Source organism: Polypterus senegalus, chromosome 4 (genome assembly GCF_016835505.1).
Source record: "Polypterus senegalus isolate Bchr_013 chromosome 4, ASM1683550v1, whole genome shotgun sequence".
Lineage (NCBI taxonomy): Eukaryota > Metazoa > Chordata > Cladistia > Polypteriformes > Polypteridae > Polypterus > Polypterus senegalus.
Genome location: NC_053157.1, coordinates 107,777,016 through 107,798,453, shown reverse-complemented (window position 1 = coordinate 107,798,453; position 21,438 = coordinate 107,777,016). Strand labels below are relative to the sequence as shown.

Here is a 21,438-nt window from a genome sequence, read left to right as displayed (position 1 = left end):
ATGCGTATTTAATTATGCGCGCATAATATGACGTCATTTCAGGGTCGCTGCATGTCTTCGCCAGCGTCTTTCCTCAAGATGTCAGTGTCCAACGATTCACGGATTTAAGAAACATCCCTGTTGAATTTAGAGAAACGTTGCGACGTGAGATACAAAAATGTCTAAGAACCTGAGAATTGCTCTAATATTTGGTGGCTTTGTGACTGCAGTGGGAGTGACATTGTATCCATTATATTTTTATCCACTCACACATGTAGACGAATATAGTAAGTGTACTGTTTTTATAACCAGGATGTTTAAAGCAGTTAAAAGTATTCCGTTATTATGGCTGTAATGTTAAAGTGTGCAGAGACTGTTAAATGAAAGCTGAATGCATGTATTTATTCAGATTTTTGTTTTCAGACATGCTATTCAGAGACTGTTAAGTGAATGCTGAATGTATCTATTTATTCAGATTTTTGTATTCAGTGTCTACTGTTCGGTCCGTTTTACAGGACTTTAGTTCATGGCAGACCATTTCCAGTTTTGTGAGGTGTTTTGCTGTTAAATCTGGCCAAGTATATTGTTTTCAAACAATATTTGTTTTACTGAATTTGAGGTCCATAAGTACTCTATAATTTGATAGTGTATAGTTGAGTTGTACGTACTGTGATTTGATCATAAGGCATTGTTTTCTTTCTGAAATCCATTTACATATCCTTTTTCTCAACATGGTCTTTCCATTATATATGGTGCAGTCCATTGCAAGTCAAAACCATACAATGACAACTGTAGATTTGTTAGCATTTTATAAATTGTACAGCTTTCATGGAATCAGTGTCACAGTATGAGATTCATTTTATGGCTGGGAAGGGTATTTTTAAAGAATTTCAGTTTAATCCAGTCATGCTTAATGGCTCCCAAAATTAGTTGTCTTGAGGGACAGATACAAGTTTGTTAATTATTGATTTTTTTTTTCCCTACCAGCAATGAACTGACACTTTTAGTCTAAGTAAGGCCTTTATTAATATTTAACGTTGGCTGGAAGGTTTTCTTTCAAAAATTACTGTATATGGGCATGTCTATTCTCAAGCTTCTGTGTTTTCTTGAAACCTGCCCTAAGCTTGGCAATTGCCCATATTTGAGGAGATCAAAAAATTGGCTTTGTAGCATCAGACGACAATCTGTGGTTACTGTGAGTACTCATGGACAGAATATTAAAAAGTGATATTTAAAAAAAAAAAAAAAAAGTTTTAAATTTGGTTCTTACTGTTAGCATAAAATTCTCATACCCTTAGATTTATAGGACATTTCTTATATATTTTAATGACAATTGTATTAGGATTGATAACAAAGGAAGAATTTGAGTTAAATTTAAAAATACCAAATTTTTTAATTTACTTTAAATATTCTTTAATTTATTTGCATGAATAGAAGAAATGCAGAAATTGAATAGAGCTGGAATTAAACAGGAGGATGTTCAGCCAACAGGTCAGTAATTCCTGATATCGCCTAACCTACTCATGTGCTGGTAAAATATATATTATATTTTATCTTATTATTGACTTTTTCTATTGAAATGAAAAAAAGATAACAGTTATTGAATAGGTTACTATTAAATACATTTTGAGAAGAAGAATGAAGTCAAAGTTCCTCTTGTTTTATTCATAGAAAAGTAAATAGGATTTAAAATGTAAAAATTAACATGAGGCTAAGGGGTGCTGTATTAGGTCCTTATAATTGCTACACATGCAGTATGCTTTAACAGTATTTTATTCCTTTATTAAATTTAAGGAATCATAAAAAATCAAACAAATTAACTACTACCTCAGTGATGTTCAGTGGCCTTGTGAAAACAAACATTTTTAGTTTTGATATGCAGGTCCATATTGTTTAAGAGTACTCATGTGGAGTTCACTGATGTTTACAACAGGTGAAGTACAAGGGATTTATAGTTTTCCCTGCTGAAACTGTTTGGTTGGGTTGCAAATATGTTATGCAACAAGATGATGAGTAGTGAGGTTTTTTAATGCACTTGGCATGCAGAATGTTCCTCACCATGGATCAAGTGCAGACAGGTGAGCCAGTTCAGTAGGTGACTGTGCAGGTGTAAGCGATTTTAGTGCCTTTGCTATAGTTTTTATCTTGTACTAGCAGAAATACCCAGTGTAGCCCGGGAGGAAAATATAAATATAAAAAAAAAATATATATATATATATTTATTTATTTAATATAAAGAATGCCGGTAGTCACCTCCAGTTGCCCTCTGGTGGTCGTTCCAAATGTCATCACTGCCCCCTCATCCTACCCAGAAGCGGGGGTCAGGGTTGATTTCACCCTACAGTGTTTTAGTCGACCAATGAGAAATACCATATGTGTACCAAGTTTCATGAATATCGCTCCAGCCATTCAGAAGTGATGCTAGAACATCCATACATACATTGACTTTTATTTTTGTATATATGTGTGTATATATATATATATATATATACACACACACATTACAGTGGTGTGAAAAACTGTTTGTTTGTCACACAAAATGTTTCTGATCATCAAACACATTTAACCATTAGTCAAATATAACACAAGTAAACACAAAATGCAGTTTTTAAATGATGGTTTTTATTATTTAGGGAGAAAAAAAAATCCAAAACTACATGGCCCTGTGTGAAAAACTAATTGCCCGCTGAACCTAATAACTGGTTGGGCCACCCTTAGCAGCAATAACTGCAATCAAGCATTTGTGATAACTTGCAATGAGTCTTTTACAGCACTCTGGAGGAATTTTGGCCCACTCATCTTTGCAGAATTGTTGTAATTCAACTTTATTTGAGGGTTTTCTAGCATGAACCACCTTTTTAAGGTCATGCCATAGCATCTCAATTGGATTCAGGTCAGGACTTTGACTAGGCCACTCCAAAGTCTTCATTTTGTTTTTCTTCAGCCATTCAGAGGTGGATTTGCTGGTGTGTTTTGGGTCATTGTCCTGTTGCAGCACCCAAGATCGCTTCAGCTTGAGTTGACGAACAGATGGCAGGACATTCTCCTTCAGGATTTTTTGGTAGACAGTAGAATTCATGGTTCCATCTATCATAGCAAGCCTTCCAGGTCCTGAAGCAGCAAAACAACCCCAGACCATCACACTACCACCACCATATTTTACTGTTGGTATGATGTTCTTTTTCTGAAATGCTGTGTTCCTTTTACGCCAGATGTAACGGGACATTTGCCTTCCAAAAAGTTCAACTTTTGTCTCATCAGTCCACAAGGTATTTTCCCAAAAGTCTTGGCAATCATTGAGATGTTTCTTAGCAAAATTGAGACGAGCCCTAATGTTCTTTTGCTTAACAGTGGTTTCGCGTCTTGGAAATCTGCCATGTAGGCCGTTTTGCCCAGTCTCTTTCTTATGGTGGAGTCGTGAACACTGACCTTAATTGAGGCAAGTGAGGCCTGCAGGTCTTTAGACGTTGTCCTGGGGTCTTTTGTGACCTCTCGGATGAGTCGTCTCTGCGCTCTTGGGGTAATTTTGGTCGACCGGCCACTCCTGGAAAGGTTCACCACTGTTCCATGTTTTTGCCATTTGTGGATAATGGCTCTCACTGTAGTTCGCTGGAGTCCCAAAGCTTTAGAAATGGCTTTATAACCTTTACCAGACTGATAGATCTCAATTACTTCTGTTCTCATTTGTTCCTGAATTTCTTTGGATCTTGGCATGATGTCTAGCTTTTGAGGTGCTTTTGGTCTACTTCTCTGTGTCTGGCAGCTCCTATTTAAGTGATTTCTTGATTGAAACAGGTGTGGCAGTAATCGGGCCTGGGGGTGGCTACGGAAATTGAACTCAGGTGTGATACACCACAGTTAGGTTATTTTTTAACAAGGAGGAAATTACTTTTTCACACAGGGCCATGTAGGTTTGGATTTTTTTCTCCCTAAATAATAAAAACCATCATTTAAAAACTGCATTTTGTGTTTACTTGTGTTATATTTGACTAATGGTTAAATGTGTTTGATGATCAGAAACATTTTGTGTGACAAACATGCAAAAGAATAATAAATCAGGAAGGGGGCAAATAGTTTTTCACACCACTGTATATATAAAATGTTACTCTAGGAGAGCTGGACAGGGCCGTAGAAGGTCCTTAACCCATCAGCAGGACCGGTGTCTGCGCCTTTGGGCAAGGAGGAACAGGATGAGCACTGACAGAGCCCTACAGAATGACCTTCAGCAGGCCAGTAGTGTGAATGTTTCTGACCAAACAATCAGAAACAGACTTCATGAGGGTAGCCTGAGGGCCCGACGTCCTCTAGTGGGCCCTGTACTCATTGCCCAGCACTGTGGAGCTCGATTGGCATTTGCCATAGAATATCAGAATTGGCAGTTCCGCCACTGGCACCGTGTGTTTTTCACAGATGAGAGCAGGTTCACCCTGAGCACACGTGACAGACGTGAAAGGGTCTGGAGAAGCTGTGGAGAACTTCATGCTGCCTGTAACATCGTTCAGCATGACCAGTTTGGTGGTGGTTCACTGATCATCTGAGAAGGCATATTCATGGAGAGACCCACAGACCTCTACAGGCTATAGAACGGCACATTGACTGCCATTAAGTATCAGGATGAAAACCTTGGGCCCATTGTCAGACCCTATGCTGGTGCAGTGGGTCCTGGGTTCCTCCTGGTGCACGATAATGACTGGCCTCATGTGGATGCAGGCAGTTCCTGTAGGATGAAGGAATAGACACCATTGACTGGCCCCAACGCTCACCTGACCTAAATCCAATAGAACACCTTTGGGACATTATGTTTTGGTCCATCCGACACCACCAGGTTGCACCTCAGACTGTCCAGGAGGTCAGTGATGCCCTGGTCCAGATCTGGGAGGAGATCTCCCAGGACACCATCCGTCATCTCATTAGGAGCATGCTCCGACATTTTCAGGCATGCATACAAGCATGTGGGGGCCATACAAACTATTGAGTACGATTTTTGAGTTGCTGTAATGAATTTTCGGCAAAATTTATTAACTTGCCACATCACTTTTTCACTTTGATTTTTGGGGTGTCTGAATTCAGCCCTCTTGTAGGTTGATAATTTTCATTTCCATCAAAACAATGTGGCATCCTTTCGTTCCTAACACATTACCCAGTCCATATCAGTATAGATATCCAGCATGATTTTTTTTTTCCCCATTGAGATCTGATGTGTTTTCACAGTTTTCCTTTATTTTGTTTGAGCAGTTTATATTAAAAAATGTCACTGCAAATGGGTCTTCCAAATAAACAGTGACACCAAGCATACCTCCAAAAGTTGTGGCAAAATTTTTTAAGGACAACAAGGTTAAGGTATTGGAATGATCATCACAAAGCCCTGACCTCATTCCGATTGGAAATTTGTAGGCAGAACTGAAAAAGCATGTGCATGCAATGAGGTGTACAAACCTGTTCCAGTTACACCAGTTCTGTCTGGAGGAATGGGCCAAAATACTAGCCACGTCTTGTAAAATGCTTGTGGATAGCCACCCAAAACAATTCTTAAAAGCTCCCGGTTAATATTTGTGTAGTTAAAGTCTCCCATGGCTATAATATCCCCCTGTAAACTTGCCTTTTTAATATTATTGCCATATATGCTTTGAAATTGCTGTCTGCATTCCAACTGAAGAGGACTTGCGTTTAAATTCTATTTGACATAAACAGCAACCCCACCTCCCTTTCTGTTTTTCCTATCCTTCTTAAAAATATGTACCCCACTATGTTACACTCATCCCTATCTTTGTTATTTAGCCAGGATTCCATTAATTGCTATAATATCATAACTGTTCTCCTCTACATACAACTCCTCGCTTATTTTATTTTTGATACTTCTAGCATTAAGGCAAGGTATTTTTAGTGTTACTCGTTTCAGTTTTACATTTAAAAGTTGGGTTAGAATTTACATTTCTGTGCATTTTTATTTTTACACAATTGTTTGTTCGTCCATATACCATTCAAAACCTTGCCTGTCATAAACTCTCTGCCTCTCCCATACCTAAGTTTAAACAATCCTCGACTAACCTACTCATGTGCCTGCCCCACACATTGGTGCCCCTCCGGTTCAGATGTAACCCATTGTGGCGGAACAGGTCCTATCTTTTCCAAAAGGAGTCAGAATGCCCTATTAACCTATACCCTTCTACTCTACACCAAGATTTGGGCCATGTGTCAAGCCTTCTAATCTTCTCTGTCTTACCTGGACTGGTGTGTGGCACTGGTAGAACTTCAGAGAAGACTACCTTGGTCATTTCTGTTCCTCATCCTGACACCTCTACTTCTTTCTGGGAATTGTTTTTGAGGTAACTTGTTGGGGATCCTCATGCATGCCTACCACCTCAGAATCTTCAGAGATACTGTCCAACTCCTCGAGGACCTGAAAACGATTTGACACTTACAGTACTGGGGTTGATGTCCTCGGACAGTGTGTATGCTTTACCTTGCACTTTGTGACTGTGACCCACCTATCTCTATCTGGGTGATCTGGAATCTCCTCCTGCGCCTTCTTAGGGGCGCATACTATCTCTCTAAAGGACACCTGGGCCAGGTTCACCAATTCTCTACTACAACACATGCCAGCCAACACCTCCTCCTGTTCTGCGACCCTGAGCTTGATGTTCTGGATCAGCTGGCATCTCCTGCAGTTGTAGCCCTCATAGAAGACTACCTCTTCCAAGCCATCATCTAAAAAGTCAAACATCCAACAGGACTTACTTTGCACCTGCCTCATTGTTTAAATTTGAGTTAGGATTACTAAAACTGACATAAATGTTTATGTCTTTATTATTAAAGTTAAATGGTTTAACTTAAATGGTAAAATTAAAAAAATTAAGCCAAAGAAATTAAAGAACTGCTAGTTATTTTACATCTTCTGGTCCCATAAGCTCTTGTAGTATTCTCTCCCTCAACTACCGTCTATTTCTATTCTTTCTATGAGGTTATGATAATGGCAAATTTATTTATATAGCACCTTTCCCATGCTGAAGGCTTTACTTTTGTAGCTTTTCTCTGTCTGCTATCCTAACTTTGCGCTCCTCTTGTTCGTTACTTAAAAGCTATCCACTCACATCATTTGTACTCCTTCATATTTATAATCACTACCACTGTTGCCCTCTTAACCGCTCTACTTTCCTAACTGCTAAGAACTGTTTAATCTAGAAAGACCTGCTTTGTGAATATCCGCTGTTTCTTACTGTCTTGTCTGCTACTACAACTGCTTGTGCCTAATAAGGGCCACCTCCCTACGTACCACTGAGTCTTTCTCTTTACCTCTTTGAAGTCAGTAGCTGCCTTTCTTTTTTTCACACTAAGAAATCATTGTTTGTTGCTCATAACTATTTGTTGCTACTACACTGCTTATTTACTTACAGACATGCATGTGTTATCTACTGCTTCTTACTGCCCTGCCTTTCCAATGCTAGTCCGAATACAAATCACAAAAACAAATACACGCAACAAGAAGCTTTTCCAAATGAACATCCCCAAACACCAATTTGCTTTTGCTCCTTTGCTGGCAAAAAAAAGAGCAAAAAACCCTTCTAAAGGGAAAAAAATGCTTTTAGAATTCCTACACAGCTTCTTAGTGACAACCAAAACATAAGCTTTTTGGAGAAAAAAATTTTCAGTGGTGTGAGAGTTAGTTAAAAATACAACTCTTAGCCGCTTCTCCCTCATTTGCAAAGATGACTTCATCTACGTCTCCACAACCCTTAGTACTTCTCTTAATCATGTTAATTATCAGTTCTAAATATGGCACCTTTTCCTAGTCTTATATTCATTGGTAATAATTAAAAAAAAAAACAAAACTCCAGTAATCCCAAGTTACATTTGGCAGGTTTGAGAATATTACATTAATAAGTTAACAATATTGACATTATATTGACATTCCAAAGGAGGTGGCAAGATTTGCACTTCAAATACTCCTATTGCAGCCACAGATCAATAATAAGTCATTGACCTTAAAGATAGAAAGAAAGAGAGTAAGCTTCTGCTCCAGGCAAACGGGAGCAAAGTTGGGAATAATCAGAATAGAACTAAAATTTACCATTTGCATGAAAGTTGGTCACAGTGTTCTGCAATTATTTTAGAGAAATTTCCTATGATCTGAAGTCTGGAGGATGGGCTGCTGGCAGATAATAAGCAAACCTAAACGGAAAGGCGGATATTAAAGTAGCATTAGCCATAACTGTACGATGTGTGCGCCTGTGAACGTTACTGCTGCGCAAGCATTATACTATTTATACTTGTGCGTGTACTTTACGTAAATCTGGAAGATTCCACCAGGTGGCAGTGTGAGATATCATCACGGTGAGAACAGGTTCGACATCGCTGCATTGTAATTTGCCTGAAACACTTATTAAATTCCGAGGACGCCTTGCCAAAATATCTCTGAAAAGGATGGATGTTTAACGATTAAATCCATTAATCCAGGGATGCGCCCATTCCAGTTAGCATTGGGCATGAGGCAGAAACAATTCATGGACGGAGGCACTGTGTCCTTGTGATCCCTGCCTGGAGTTTGCTTGTTTTCCTGGTGGGTTTATTTCCACAGTGTGCTCAGTTTTCCACCCAGAGATCCAGGATTTGGTTAAGCTACAATGACGCTAATGTATGCATGTGCTTGTGTTCACCTTGCAATGAGCCAATGCCCTGTCCAGGAATTTTGTTTCTGTCTTGCGCCGATGCTGTTGGAATGGGCACATCCCCTAATTGATGGATATAATCATTAAACATCCTTTTCAGAGATATTGTGGCAAGGTGTCCTCGGAATTTAATGGATGTTTTAGGCACACGCATCACGTGGCACCTGACTTTTCAGCTGATGCTCTTGACGAGGGCTTACTTTTGGGGTAGGGCTTATATTACAGAGCAGCCTGAAAATCATGCTACGGCTCATTTTCAGAGTAGGTCTTGTTTTTGGGGAAACCTGGTATTAACAGTATTCATTCATTAAATGAAGTTAATGTTTTGTCTGTAAAATGTAACACACATACTTTTATGCATTTTATTATCAAAGTGATATCAAGTATAAATTAAAGGATTATAAATGTGCAGAAAGCTGTAATATCTTAAATTTAATGTGTTATGTGTGGTGATCTATTGCTGCTTGCTGCTGCTGTCAGTTCAGGAGGAAGCCCTATAAGTACGTAGTGATTAACAACTGGGTCGGTTTTAAAATGACGTTTACGACAGTCTACTTTAATGATAAAATAAACTATGAGGTTAAAGTGGACATTTCAAGATTAAAGCCGAAATTTCACCATTAATCAGAAAGTAGACCTTTTCACTGTGTCCGTATTTTTTTTCTCAGTGGTTCAAATATGCAGCCATACATTCTGATGCTGCTGCATCATGTTAATTTCTGAGGACGTGCTCAGAGGACAAGTCAAATGAACGCTGGAAACGCGTAGCAGCCATGTGTTCCGAGCATGAAGTATAAACCGACCCTAATATGTAATTAAGACTGGAACTGGGGATAGACCAACCAAATGAAAGCAATCTCTACTGGTAAATAACATTATTGGAGAAGAAACAGCTAGTGTAATTTACAGAGCTGAGCAGTGCATTTGTATTTGTTATTTTAGAGGTGTACTCTGTGACCATAGTTAGTGCAGAGTTTATTAAGGAGTTTGGAGGCTGGGTATCATTCTGATGTTTTTTTTTTATTAAGGAAAATGATCGAATATTACATATTTGTGAGTGGCAAAGTATGTGAACCTTTGCTTTCAGTATCTGGTGTGACCCACCCCTTTGCAGCAATAACTGCAACTAAACGTTTCCAGTAACCTTTGATCATTCCTGCACACCGGCTTGGAGGAATTTTAGCCCATTCCTCCATATAGAACAGCTTCAACTCTGGGTTGTTGGTGGGTTTCCTCACATTAACTGCTCGCTTCAGGTCCTTCCACAACATTTCGATTGGATTAAGGTCAGGACTTTTACTTGTCCATTCCAAAACATTAACCTTATTCTTCTTTCACCATTCTTTGGTAGAACGACTTGTGTTCTTAAGGTCGTTGTCTTTCTGCATGACCCACCTTCTCTTGAGATTCAGTTCATGGGCAGATGTCCTGACATTTTCCTTTAGAATTCTCTGATATAATTCAGAATTCATTGTTCCATCAATGAAGGCAAGCCATCCTGGCCCAGATGCAGCAAAACAGGCCCAAACCTTGATACTACTACCACCATGTTTCACAGATGGGATAAGGTTCTTATGCTGGAATGCAGTATTTTCCTTTCTCCAGACATAACGCTTTTCATTTAAACCAAAAGGTTCTATTTTGGTCTCATCCATCCACAAAACATTCTTCCAATAGCCTTCTAGTTTGTCCACCTGATCTTTAGCAAACTGCAGACGAGCAGCAATGTTCTTTTTGGAGAGCAGTAGCTTTCTCCTTGAAACCCTGCTATGCACACCATTGTTGTTCAGTGTCCACCTGATGGTGGACTCATGAACATGAACATTCGCCGATGTGAGAGAGGCCTTCAGTTGCTTAGAAGTTACCCTGGAGTCCTTTGTGACCTTGCCGACTATTAGACGCTTTGCTCTTGGAGTGATCTTTGTTGGTCAGCCACTCCTGGGGAGTGTAACAGTGGTCTTGAATTTCCTACATTTGTACACAATCTGTCTGACTGTGGATTGGTGGAGTCCAAACTCTTTAGAGATGGTTTTGTAACCTTTTCCAGCCTGATGAGCATCAACAACTGTTTTTCTGAGGTCCTCAGAAATCTCCTTTGTTCGTGCTATGATACACTTCCACAAACGTGTTGTGAAGAGCAGACTTTGATAGATCCCAGTTCTTTAAATAACACAGGGTGCCCACTCACACCTGATTGTCATCCCATTGATTGAAAACACCTGACTCCAGGGCCGGATTTAGATGAAATGAGGCCCTAGGCTATTCCACTTATGAGGCCCTTTCACCTCCCATTTTTAAGTTTGTAAATAACATGAGAGATAATAAAATACATCATTACTGTGATATATATCAATATGTTAAATGAAACATGTTGTGATTGGTACTAACCTTTATAAAAAATGTGGCACGGATAATAAATAAAAAAAAAGTCGAGAACACTTATTTGGACATTTATTCTCAGCACCATATATAGTTTTGGTAACAATAACTAATCAAACATAACACACAGCATTTACAAAGAAACAAAATTCAAATAATGAAAATCTTTGACTATGAAAATAAATTACGCAATAAAAATTATCATATTTTCTATCAAATTAAATTAAATTTATTCAATACATTGAAGATTAAACCAAATTCAATTCAGATAAATTTATTTCATAATAATTCACATTTCAAGTTTAGGTATGAATTATTATGAATTTTAAGTCTTAAACTAAACCAAAAATGGAACTTTATTCAAACAAAATCCAGATCACAAAAAAGAAAATATCAAATTGTATATCACATTAAATTTTATGTTAATAGTTATTTTATTTAAGAACTGATTCGATCCAAGTATACATTTAAAACGAAATAGTGGATTAGAAGAATTTCTTTCTAAACTTTTTCACACAGAAGTTCATCAAAATCTATGTTTCTGAAGGTCTCATTTTCGATGCACAAAATACTCAATGAAGACAACCTCGTCTGGGTCATTGTGCTTCTTAATTGATTTTTGATATTTTTAAGTCTTGAAAATGACCTTTCTCCAGTACAATTAGTGACTATTAAACTGAGAAACAGCCGTAAGATTGATTCCACATTGGGGAAGGCCACTTGAATATTTTCTTTGAATATTATTTGATACAAGTCTGTATGCGACAATGTGGAATTTTTTGAAGGCTTATGCGTTTGTCTCACATATGTGTGGAAATTAAATAGTTCTTCAGTAAGATTTTGGTTGACATCTTCTGGGTATTCTTGCATTAACAGCTCAACACCTCTTTGAAGTTCTATCTTTGATAATGTAAGATCGGCAAGAAAGGAAAACATTTTCACTACATCATCATAAACAGAAGCTCTTCTTCCTAAATTTGATTCTAGTGCATCTAATATAGGAATAAATGATTTAATCTTAAATTTATCTCTTGAAGAGAGTTTGTCTAAGGCATCAGGGTCAGATGAATTTTCGTAATTCCCTTGCCTTTTACTTCTTATTATCCTTCTGGCAGTTCTATATTCAGTATTTGGCAACGTGTTTTTTGCTTGTTGCTCAAGTGCATCAAAATCTTCCCTAATTCCATGTAAAATATCCAAAAGTGACCTGTACCAATCTGCACAACTACTAAGTAAAATATTTGGGCTTTGAAGAATTTTATTTACTTTTGAAAAATGTCTCAGTATTCGATTCCAGAAATGGAGCATAAACACAAATTCAAATTCTTCAATCTTCTCTAAAAGATTGTTGGTCCTCAATCTAGTATCACCCTTTGTATTATTATCTGAATGTAAATAATTGAGTGCATCGGTGATATCATTGTAATTTTCTAAAATAGCTTCTGTAGCTTTTGCGTGTGCCTCCCACCTAGTGTCTGATAAATATTTAGGCACTTTAGAATGAGGTTTCAAATGTGATTTCAGAACTGTCCGTCTTTTTGTGGAAGACGAAAAAAAGATATAAACTTCATTCACAACACCAAAAAAATTAACAGCATCAAGGCAACAATCAACAGCTGAACGACCTACTAAATTTAAAGAGTGACCAGCGCATGGAACAAATCTTGCAAACTTGTTTTTTTCAATAATTGTTTGCTGCATACCATTGTATCTATCAGCCATATTGGCTGCATTATCATAAGACTGTCCTCTGCATTTTCTGAAATCAATTTCAAGTTCAGTAGTGATATAGTTAAATACTAAATCAGCTATGCTTTCCCCTGAGTGATCTTTTAGGTCAAGGAAAGTTAAAAATCTCTCAGTTGGCAAACCGTCTTCAGGTAACACATATCTAATAATTAAGGTCAACTGATCAGTATGAGATATGTCAGGAGTGGAATCTACTGAAAAGCTAAAGAAAAGATAAAGTCTTTCACTTTATTTGCCATAAGTTGAATAATTTCCTCACATATAGTTTTAGACAGATATGAAGGTTTTCCTGACCCAGTATTTCCATATCGATCAATATGATCTCTTAAAAATGGATCGAATTTTGCTACTAGTTGTAGAAGACCAAAGTAATTGCCGTTATTTGGAGTTCCAAACTTTTCATTGTCTCCTCTAAATGGTAAGCCTCGCTCTGCAAGAGTGCAAATTACAGCGAAAACTCTTTCTACTGTATAACGTCACGCCAGTATTGCTGCTCTTTTCTTATTTCTTCCTCTAGCTTTGAAGTTAAAGTTTCCCCTTTTGCTCTTGTTAAGTACGTTAACATAGCATCCCAATGATTTTCCGAATTTTCATGAGTTTGAATGATAGCAGGGTTTTTCCAATCATTAAACCCTTCAGAAGTTAATGCTGTTGCAGAGGATGCAATATTTGGAAAGAGTTTACAAACAAAGCAAAAAACGCTGCATTTTGAGGGAGAGTACACAAGCCATTCTAGAGTATATTTTTCTCCATTGGCTTTTGTTGAATAAAAAATTGCTTTTGTACAAAATCTGGACTGATTCTTATATTCTCGCTTAGAATTAAAAAATGGTCCACAGTGATACTGTACTTGATAAGGGCCCTTCTCTACCCAATATGATTTTGTGATTAATTTGTCCACAAGCCAACATCTTATTACATATATTTGACATCACTATCTAAATTTGCAACATTTTGAGCATGGTGTTTCTCGTTAGGTGTCTGAAAAAAATTCTGAATATTCGTATTATTTTCTTGTGGCTCGTTTGTATGTTCGTGTTCAGTAAGTTGCTCTTGAATTAGTTCCATATTTTCACTTTGAGTTGGTGCAACGGCCGTGTCCTCACATAAAACATGCTGCATTTCTTCCAATTGAGTAGTACTAGTTGGCACATGCATGTAAGCAGTATTCGGTGTTAGCTTCTTTGCCTCATACTCTTGTAGCTTTTTCTTGCGTTTGCAAGCGCCACTTTCAAATCTTTTACTCATTCTTAGATTAGAATCTAGAACAAAATATTTAAATTATTAATTATTGTGCATAAATAAAAGTTAATTATTTATTATTAATACAAAAAAATAACATTTTACGTATTTGAACTGTGGTAAGTTTTTTGTTTATCGAAATTTTCGATAAACAATTCATTTTCGAATAATAAATTGAAGTAAAACAAAAACTCATTTCCGTGAATAGCGCGTCTCTTATAATCGTCGTTGTTTATAAAATAATAAATTTCAAACACTAATCAATTTAAAAAATATTTCCAAAATATCTTTAATTCAATAATGAAACAAATTATCATTTTTCAATCAAGATTGTATGGAACTGTTATTTTGTCTCATTTAAAAAAACAGCAATTATGAATAATGAATTTATATATATATATATATATATATATATATATATATATATATATATATATATATATATATATATAATCATGAAAATATAAAATAAAGCACGTAATATACATTTTAAAATATACAAAATAAACATATGTTAAGAACTTACCTAGAATTCTGCGAAATGAAGATATTGTCACAAAAAATTTTTCAATAGTCTATAAACACTTCACTAAAGTATTGAACCTACTGAACTCAAAAGGTGAGAATCAAATGATCATGTACGCAATCCTAAAATAAGAATCTTTTCTAATAACATTAACACGTGTTTCATATTATCACGATTAAGTAACACGAATATAACCGAACGTCGGGATATCAATAGGGCTGTTCGTGTGTCTGTTCCAATCTACACCAATCTGCACTTTATTTATGCAAGAATAAACCAGAGCTTAGTAGCATAAGGCACGTCAATATTTGCCATAGCAATCAGTGAACGTATGAACTATACTTTGGTGCAATCTAGTATATACAAACGAACAGACCCAATGAGCCGAACGCGTTGATCTTAACCAATACATTTTTATGTTTGTTTATTAGTCATATGCGTAGAATTTCTCCTTATTTTCGGTTCAGTGTTTTAGTGTTCACTGTTTTTAGAATAGTGTAATTTTAATTTTGCTAACAATTTGAATGTAGGCCCCTCTTGATCTTGAGGCCCTAGGCTGAAGCCTAGTTAGCCTATAGGAAAATCCGGCCCTGCCTGACTCTAATTTCACCTTCAAACTAACTGCTAATCCTAGAGGTTCACATACTTTTGCCACTCACAAATATGTAATATTTGATAATTTTCCTCAATAAATAAATGACCAAGTATAATATTTTTGTCTCATTTGTTTAACTGGTTTCTCTTTATCTACGTTTAGGACATGAGTGATATTGTGATGATGTTTTAGGTCATATTTATGCAGAAATATAGAAACTTCTAAAGGGTTCATAAACTTTCAAGCACAACTGTATATAGAAAAAAACAAGAGATTTTTTTGCCTTTATCTCTGTGATAAATTCAATTCTGTAGTTCTCATTATATGAGGCATGTTTAGCAAGAAAGGGTTTTATATGAGCAAAAAGTAAGCATGGTTAAATTTTAAATTTATTTTAAATGTATGTAACTACATGCGAGTATTTTAATGTCATTACTTCCAGCCTTTAGAAAACATCTTGCATGCTTAAGGATGACACAGGAATTATTGTTTTAGATAATTTCATATCTTAGAATTGTTCAACAATTTTTTAATGCTAGTAGCTCCTTGAAGTAGGTCAGTATTTGTTGTGCTTGTTATTTATTTGTAGCTATGTCTAAGTTTTTGCCCTTTTTTTTCAGGTCTAAAAATATGGTCAGATCCCTTCAAGTCAAAGTGAAGTGACCATTAAATTTACACACAGCAATATAGAAAAAAAAAAGTATTTTGCCAAGACTATCATGTCAAGGTACTAGTTAAACAAATGTAAACTTCCATTGTCAGAGTTTGCTGGTATTTTCTTTCAATGTGTGTGAACATAATATTTGCTGGCTGTTTGGAACAAAATTATGTTTATCTACTATTATGCATGCTCTAATATGAGATGTAAAAGCATTTTTCTCAAATGAAATTAAAAAAAGCATTTTTCTAGTTTTCACTACAGAAAATGTGTTTTTTTGTCAAACTTTTCTGGGAAATGTAATAAGATTATAAACATTCTGTACATTTTTAACTTGCTCAAAATTAAATGAATGATAGATGTTACAAATACCACACAATTCTGAGCCAACATTTTTTCTTATCTGAAATTATATTGCAGACTTAATCAGGGATTTTAATTAATTTAATTTATTTTTGTTTAGTGAGGAGCAGACTGTAGTTGTATAATTCAGCTTACTATATCTCCTTGGCTATTAAAAAAAATAGTTTTAGTACTTAAATATTTGGGAACCTTTACTGAGGATAAAACTAAGAAGAGTATACCAAAACTAACTAACACAGAGCATTTACTATTTTTTTTAAATCTGCTGAAATGTCTAGAATTTCTTTTACTGGGTGTGTGAAAATATAAAATGATTGCATCTGCTTATGTTAAAAATTGTTTAGATAAATATGCTTTTGATTTTAACTTGAGAGAACCCATTTTTGCTTTGTACTTAAAAAAACTGATAGGAGCTGCTTTACAGTAAAATGTGGAATTTGTTTTATAGTTTTTAAAAGGTTTTTAGTAAAATAACATACTGGTGCAAATAAAGTCTGACATCAAATACATGGATGTAAAAGTAAGCTTTCAAAAAATATATCAAAAACATAAGTCACATTCTCGCATTGTGCCTATGCCAGTGGCAGGCAGTGTTTTCATAAATCTGAGGTAATTAATAATGTTTGACTTAACGTAACAATTGTGCTAGGAACATTGCATGCATGCATGCATAAAAGTGGCAAGCCTATTTGTAATTCCTTTTAGAAATAAGGTAGGTCATTCACTACTTATCATGCATTAGTTGATTAGTTGAGAAGAGGTGTCAAGACAATATAAACTGAAAGGGCCCATGTGACTGATAGGCACAATCAAATGTATTGAACATACAGTACGTTGTGACATGGTATTAACATAACTGGTAATTATTTTAAAGTGGCCTAATCAACACTAAAGCTGTTAACTAAATATACATTGGGTAAAGAAGAAAAAAAGAATTCTAGTAACTTCAGCACTTGCTGGATTGAATGACAGTTCAAGTCAAGCTAATTTACATTGTATGTAAACTTATTTACACAAAAACTTCACTTTGAAATTGTAATCAATAATTATATAAGGAGGAAGTAGTCCAGTGGTTAGCACTACTGCCTAACCACTTCAGGGGCTTAACATATTTGCTGTTCTTGTCGCACACTTCCTACAGGAGTACAGTGGGATGCAAAAGTTTGGGCAACCTTGTTAATAGTTATTATTTTCCTGTATAAATCGTTGGTTGTTACGATACAAAATGTCAGTTAAATGTATCATATAGGAGACACACACAGTGATATTTGAGAAGTGAAATGAAGTTTATTGGATTTACAGAAAGTGTGCAATAATTGTTCAAACAAAATCAGGCAGGTGCATACATTTGGGCACCACAAAAAAGAAATTAAATCAATATTTAGTAGATCCGCCTTTTGCAGAAATTGCAGCCTCTAAACGCTTCCTGTAGGTTCCAATGTGAGTCTGGATTGTGGTTGAAGGTATTTTGGACCATTCCTGTTTACAAAACCTCTCTAGTTCATTCAGGTTTGATGGCTTCCGAGCATGGAAAGCTCTCTTTAACTCACACCACAGATTTTCAATTATATTCAGGTCTGGGGACTGAGATGGCCATTCCAGAACGTTGTACTTGTTCCTCTGCATGAATGCCTTAGTGGATTTTGAGCAGTGTTTCAGGTCGTTGTCTTGTTGAAAGATCCAGCCCCGGCGCAGCTTCAGCTTTGTCACTGATTCCCGGACATTGGTCTCCAGAATCTGCTGATACTGAGTGGAATCCATGTATCCCTCAACTTTGACAAGATTCCCAGTCCCTGCACTGGCCACACAGCCCCACAGCATGATGGAACCACCACCATATTTTACTGTAGGTAGCAGGTGTTTTCTTGGAATGCTGTGTTCTTTTTCCTCCATGCATAACGCCCCTTGTTATGCCCAAATAACTCAATTTTAGTTTCATCAGTCCACAGCACCTTATTCCAAAATGAAGCTGGCTTGTCCAAATGTGCTTGAGCATACCTCAAGCGGCTCTGTTTGTGCTGTGGGTGGAGAAAAGGCTTCCTCTGCATCACTCTCGCATACAGCATCTCCTTGTGTAAAGTGCGCATGGTTGAACGATGCACAGTGACTCCATCTGCTGCAAGATGATGTTGTAGGTCTTTGGTGCTGGTCTGTGGGTTGACTCTGACTGTTCTCACCATTCGTCGCTTCTGTCTATCCGAAATCTTTCTTGGTCTGCCACTTCGAGCCTTAACTTGAACTGAGCCTGTGGTCTTCCATTTCCTCAATATATTCCTAACTGTGGAAACAGACAGCTTTCTGCATCCTTCCCCTAAACCATGATGGTGAACAATCTTTGTCTTCAGGTCATTTGAGAGTTGTTTTGTGACCCCCATGTTACTACTCTTCAGAGAAAATTAAAGGAGGAGGGAAACTTACAATTGACCCCCTTAAATACTCTTTCTCATTATAGGATTCACCTGTGTATGTAGGTCAGGGGTCACTGAGCTTACCAAGCCAATTAGAGTTCCAATAATTAGTTCTAAAAGTTTTGGAATCAATAAAATGACAACGGTGCCCAAATTTATGCACCTGCCTGATTTTGTTTGAACAATTATTGCACACTTTCTGTAAATCCCATAAACTTTCATTTCACTTCTCAAATATCACTGTGTGTGTCTCCTATATGATATATTTAACTGACATTTTTTATCGTAACAACCAACGATTTATACAGGAAAATAATGACTATTAACAAGGTTGCCCAAGCTTTTGCATCCCACTGTAAGTATCCTGCTAGTAGTTCGGAAAAGACCAGGACCGGGAGTCAAAGCAAAATATGGCATAAAGAATGTTTATTACAACAGTCTCTTGGACATAAAAATTCTGGTGAAGAAATATGGGCAGTGCACTCACACACATACACACACACACACGCAGTGCACTCACACACATACACACACACACAATTAGAAAGGGGAAAAAGATATATAAATAATTTGAAGGAAACAAAAACCAAAATACCCAAAAATAGGACTTTATCACCAAAGGCAGTTTCTCCTGTCTTGGGGGAAAAAACTGCCTGAACACTATTTTAAAAATAAGTCTCTGAAGCAGTCTTAAATAATTCAGCTCTTCAAACCTAGAGAAATACCAGGAGTCTGAACTGACTAAAAGGAGTCTGTTACTCGACACTGAAGCAGCCAGACGCTGAGCCACTCTCTCACTATTGATGGCTCATCAACACCTCTCTATCCCTAAGTCAGATAACCAACCCCTAGCACACAATGTCTCAGACCTTATAAAGCCAATCCCATTTCTCTCTCGGACTATGCTAGTGCTGGACAAAACTAACTCTATTCCCTTAAAGGGGAAAAAGACCTAATTGACTCACAAACAAACTAAACCTAATCCTACCCAATAGAAACATTAACACCAAAACTAATATCACTTTTATACATCTGTGCTCACATAATACAAAGTAAAAAAAAAGTTAAACCATCATAAACTCAGTGCCTTTAAAAGACCTTCCAACTCCTGGCAGTCTTTTTCCTGCTTCATGAGCATGGCACATGCGCCCGGCCAAAGTGCCATGTTTAAGGTGGCAACTGGACTGGCACACACTATTTGAAAGGAGACGGCTGGAGAACAAGGAGTTATGGTAACCCCCTCCCTTCTGGTGCCAACAACTGACGTTAAGTCCTCTTATATAAATGCGTTCATTCTCAGCTTTTCCCTGTTACAATGACTGTGCTGTTTAGATACTTCGTTGTGCTGCTGTGCACTCAGAGTCATGCCAGTTTCAGATACATGTTTTTATGGGGACAGGTCTCCACGTCACCCAACCCCCACTGAAACTCTCTATGCCTTTGACACAGGATATATAATCAGCCACTTTGTTCTGACCCCCAGGAATGTACTTAACCTCAAACTTGTATGGTTGTAATGACAAATCCCACCTGCTGATCATCCTAGCATTAGAATCTCTCATCCGCACAAACCATTGCAATGCACAATGGTCTAACTCAATGACAAATGGGTGTCCTAAAAGGTAGTACTTTAGTGAGTCTACTGCCCACTTAATAGCTAAGGCTTCTTTCTCCACAGTGGTGTATTTTATTTCCTGTGGAAATAACTTGCAGCCAATATAAACAATTGAGTGTCTATCCTTGCCCTTCCCCTGTAACAAGAAAGCACCCAGACCTCCTCCTGAGGTATCTGTAGATGAAAAGGTAAGTTACAATCGGGACATTTCAAAACGGGATCTTCGCAAATGGCATTTCCAAACTTTCAAAACCCTTCTCACATTTATCAGTCCAACAAACTTCTATTTAGTTCTGCCTTGTGGAGAAGGTTAGTCAGAAGAATGACCAGTTCTGAAAACTGTGGAATGAACAGCCTGTACAATGCAATTAGACCTAGGAAAGTCAGAATCTGCTTCTTCGTAGTTGGTTGCTGTCGATCCTGGATAGCAGTGACTATCCACTTGTGGCTTAATTTCTCCACCACCTATGGTGTACCCTAGGTACTGTATTTCTTTACAGCACACACTTACTGGGATTTCCCACCAGACCTGCTTGTTTGAGCCTATTAACACTATAATCACTGAAGCCTACAAAAAAACAACTCATGATCCCAAGCCAACGTAAATTTCTTTGCACCTCTCCATTAGTGTCTTTTGATTTGCAAATGTGTCAATCAGCACAAGCAGCAAGTAGCCTACTATCCCATCCCCCCACCGCCACTGCTCAACTTGAGCAAAAAGTTCTCCCAGCTCAAGTCTTGTTTATCTGGGTGTGTGGAGCCTGGAGTTGTATAGGGTAAACAATATATCGGTATTTGGAACACATGCATTTCACAGGAAATGACAGGAAATGCGAGAAATGTTCAACACATACCTAAAATAGAAACTTTTTTCATGTTATAGTACTAATGACAGAATTTTGACATGAAGTGTATAATGTGTGAAGACTGAAGTCTAAATATCAAATAAATGTATAACAAAACAAGTGTGCGTTTATTCAAGAATATAACCAAAGGAAAAGAAATCAGGTTAGGGTACAACGCTGACATGAATTCTTGGGTGGTGCAGTAGTAAGAACTACTGACTCATAATCAAGAAATTGCCGGTTCGATTCTGGGCGCTTCCCAGAACTACCGTTTTGAGTAGTGAGCTGCTCTTATTGTTACTATTGTACAATAAAATCATACATTTGATTTGAGTCTGTAACAGACTCAATTTTTTTTTTATTCAGTTTTATCCTCTGTCATGTTCATGTATCCCTCCCCCCTAACCTCGATC

General features: G+C 37.0%; 1 protein-coding gene across 1 annotated transcript; it reads left to right on the top strand.

Moving 5' to 3' along the window:
* Window positions 1-46: 46 nt before the first annotated feature.
* Window positions 47-16,052, top strand: smim20 (small integral membrane protein 20). The gene is made up of 3 exons (XM_039751130.1): window positions 47-266; window positions 1,414-1,470; window positions 15,757-16,052. Exons 1-3 carry the CDS (start codon window positions 158-160, stop codon window positions 15,792-15,794), a joined length of 204 nt encoding a protein of 67 aa, XP_039607064.1. The 5' UTR covers window positions 47-157; the 3' UTR covers window positions 15,795-16,052.
* Window positions 16,053-21,438: the final 5,386 nt, after the last annotated feature.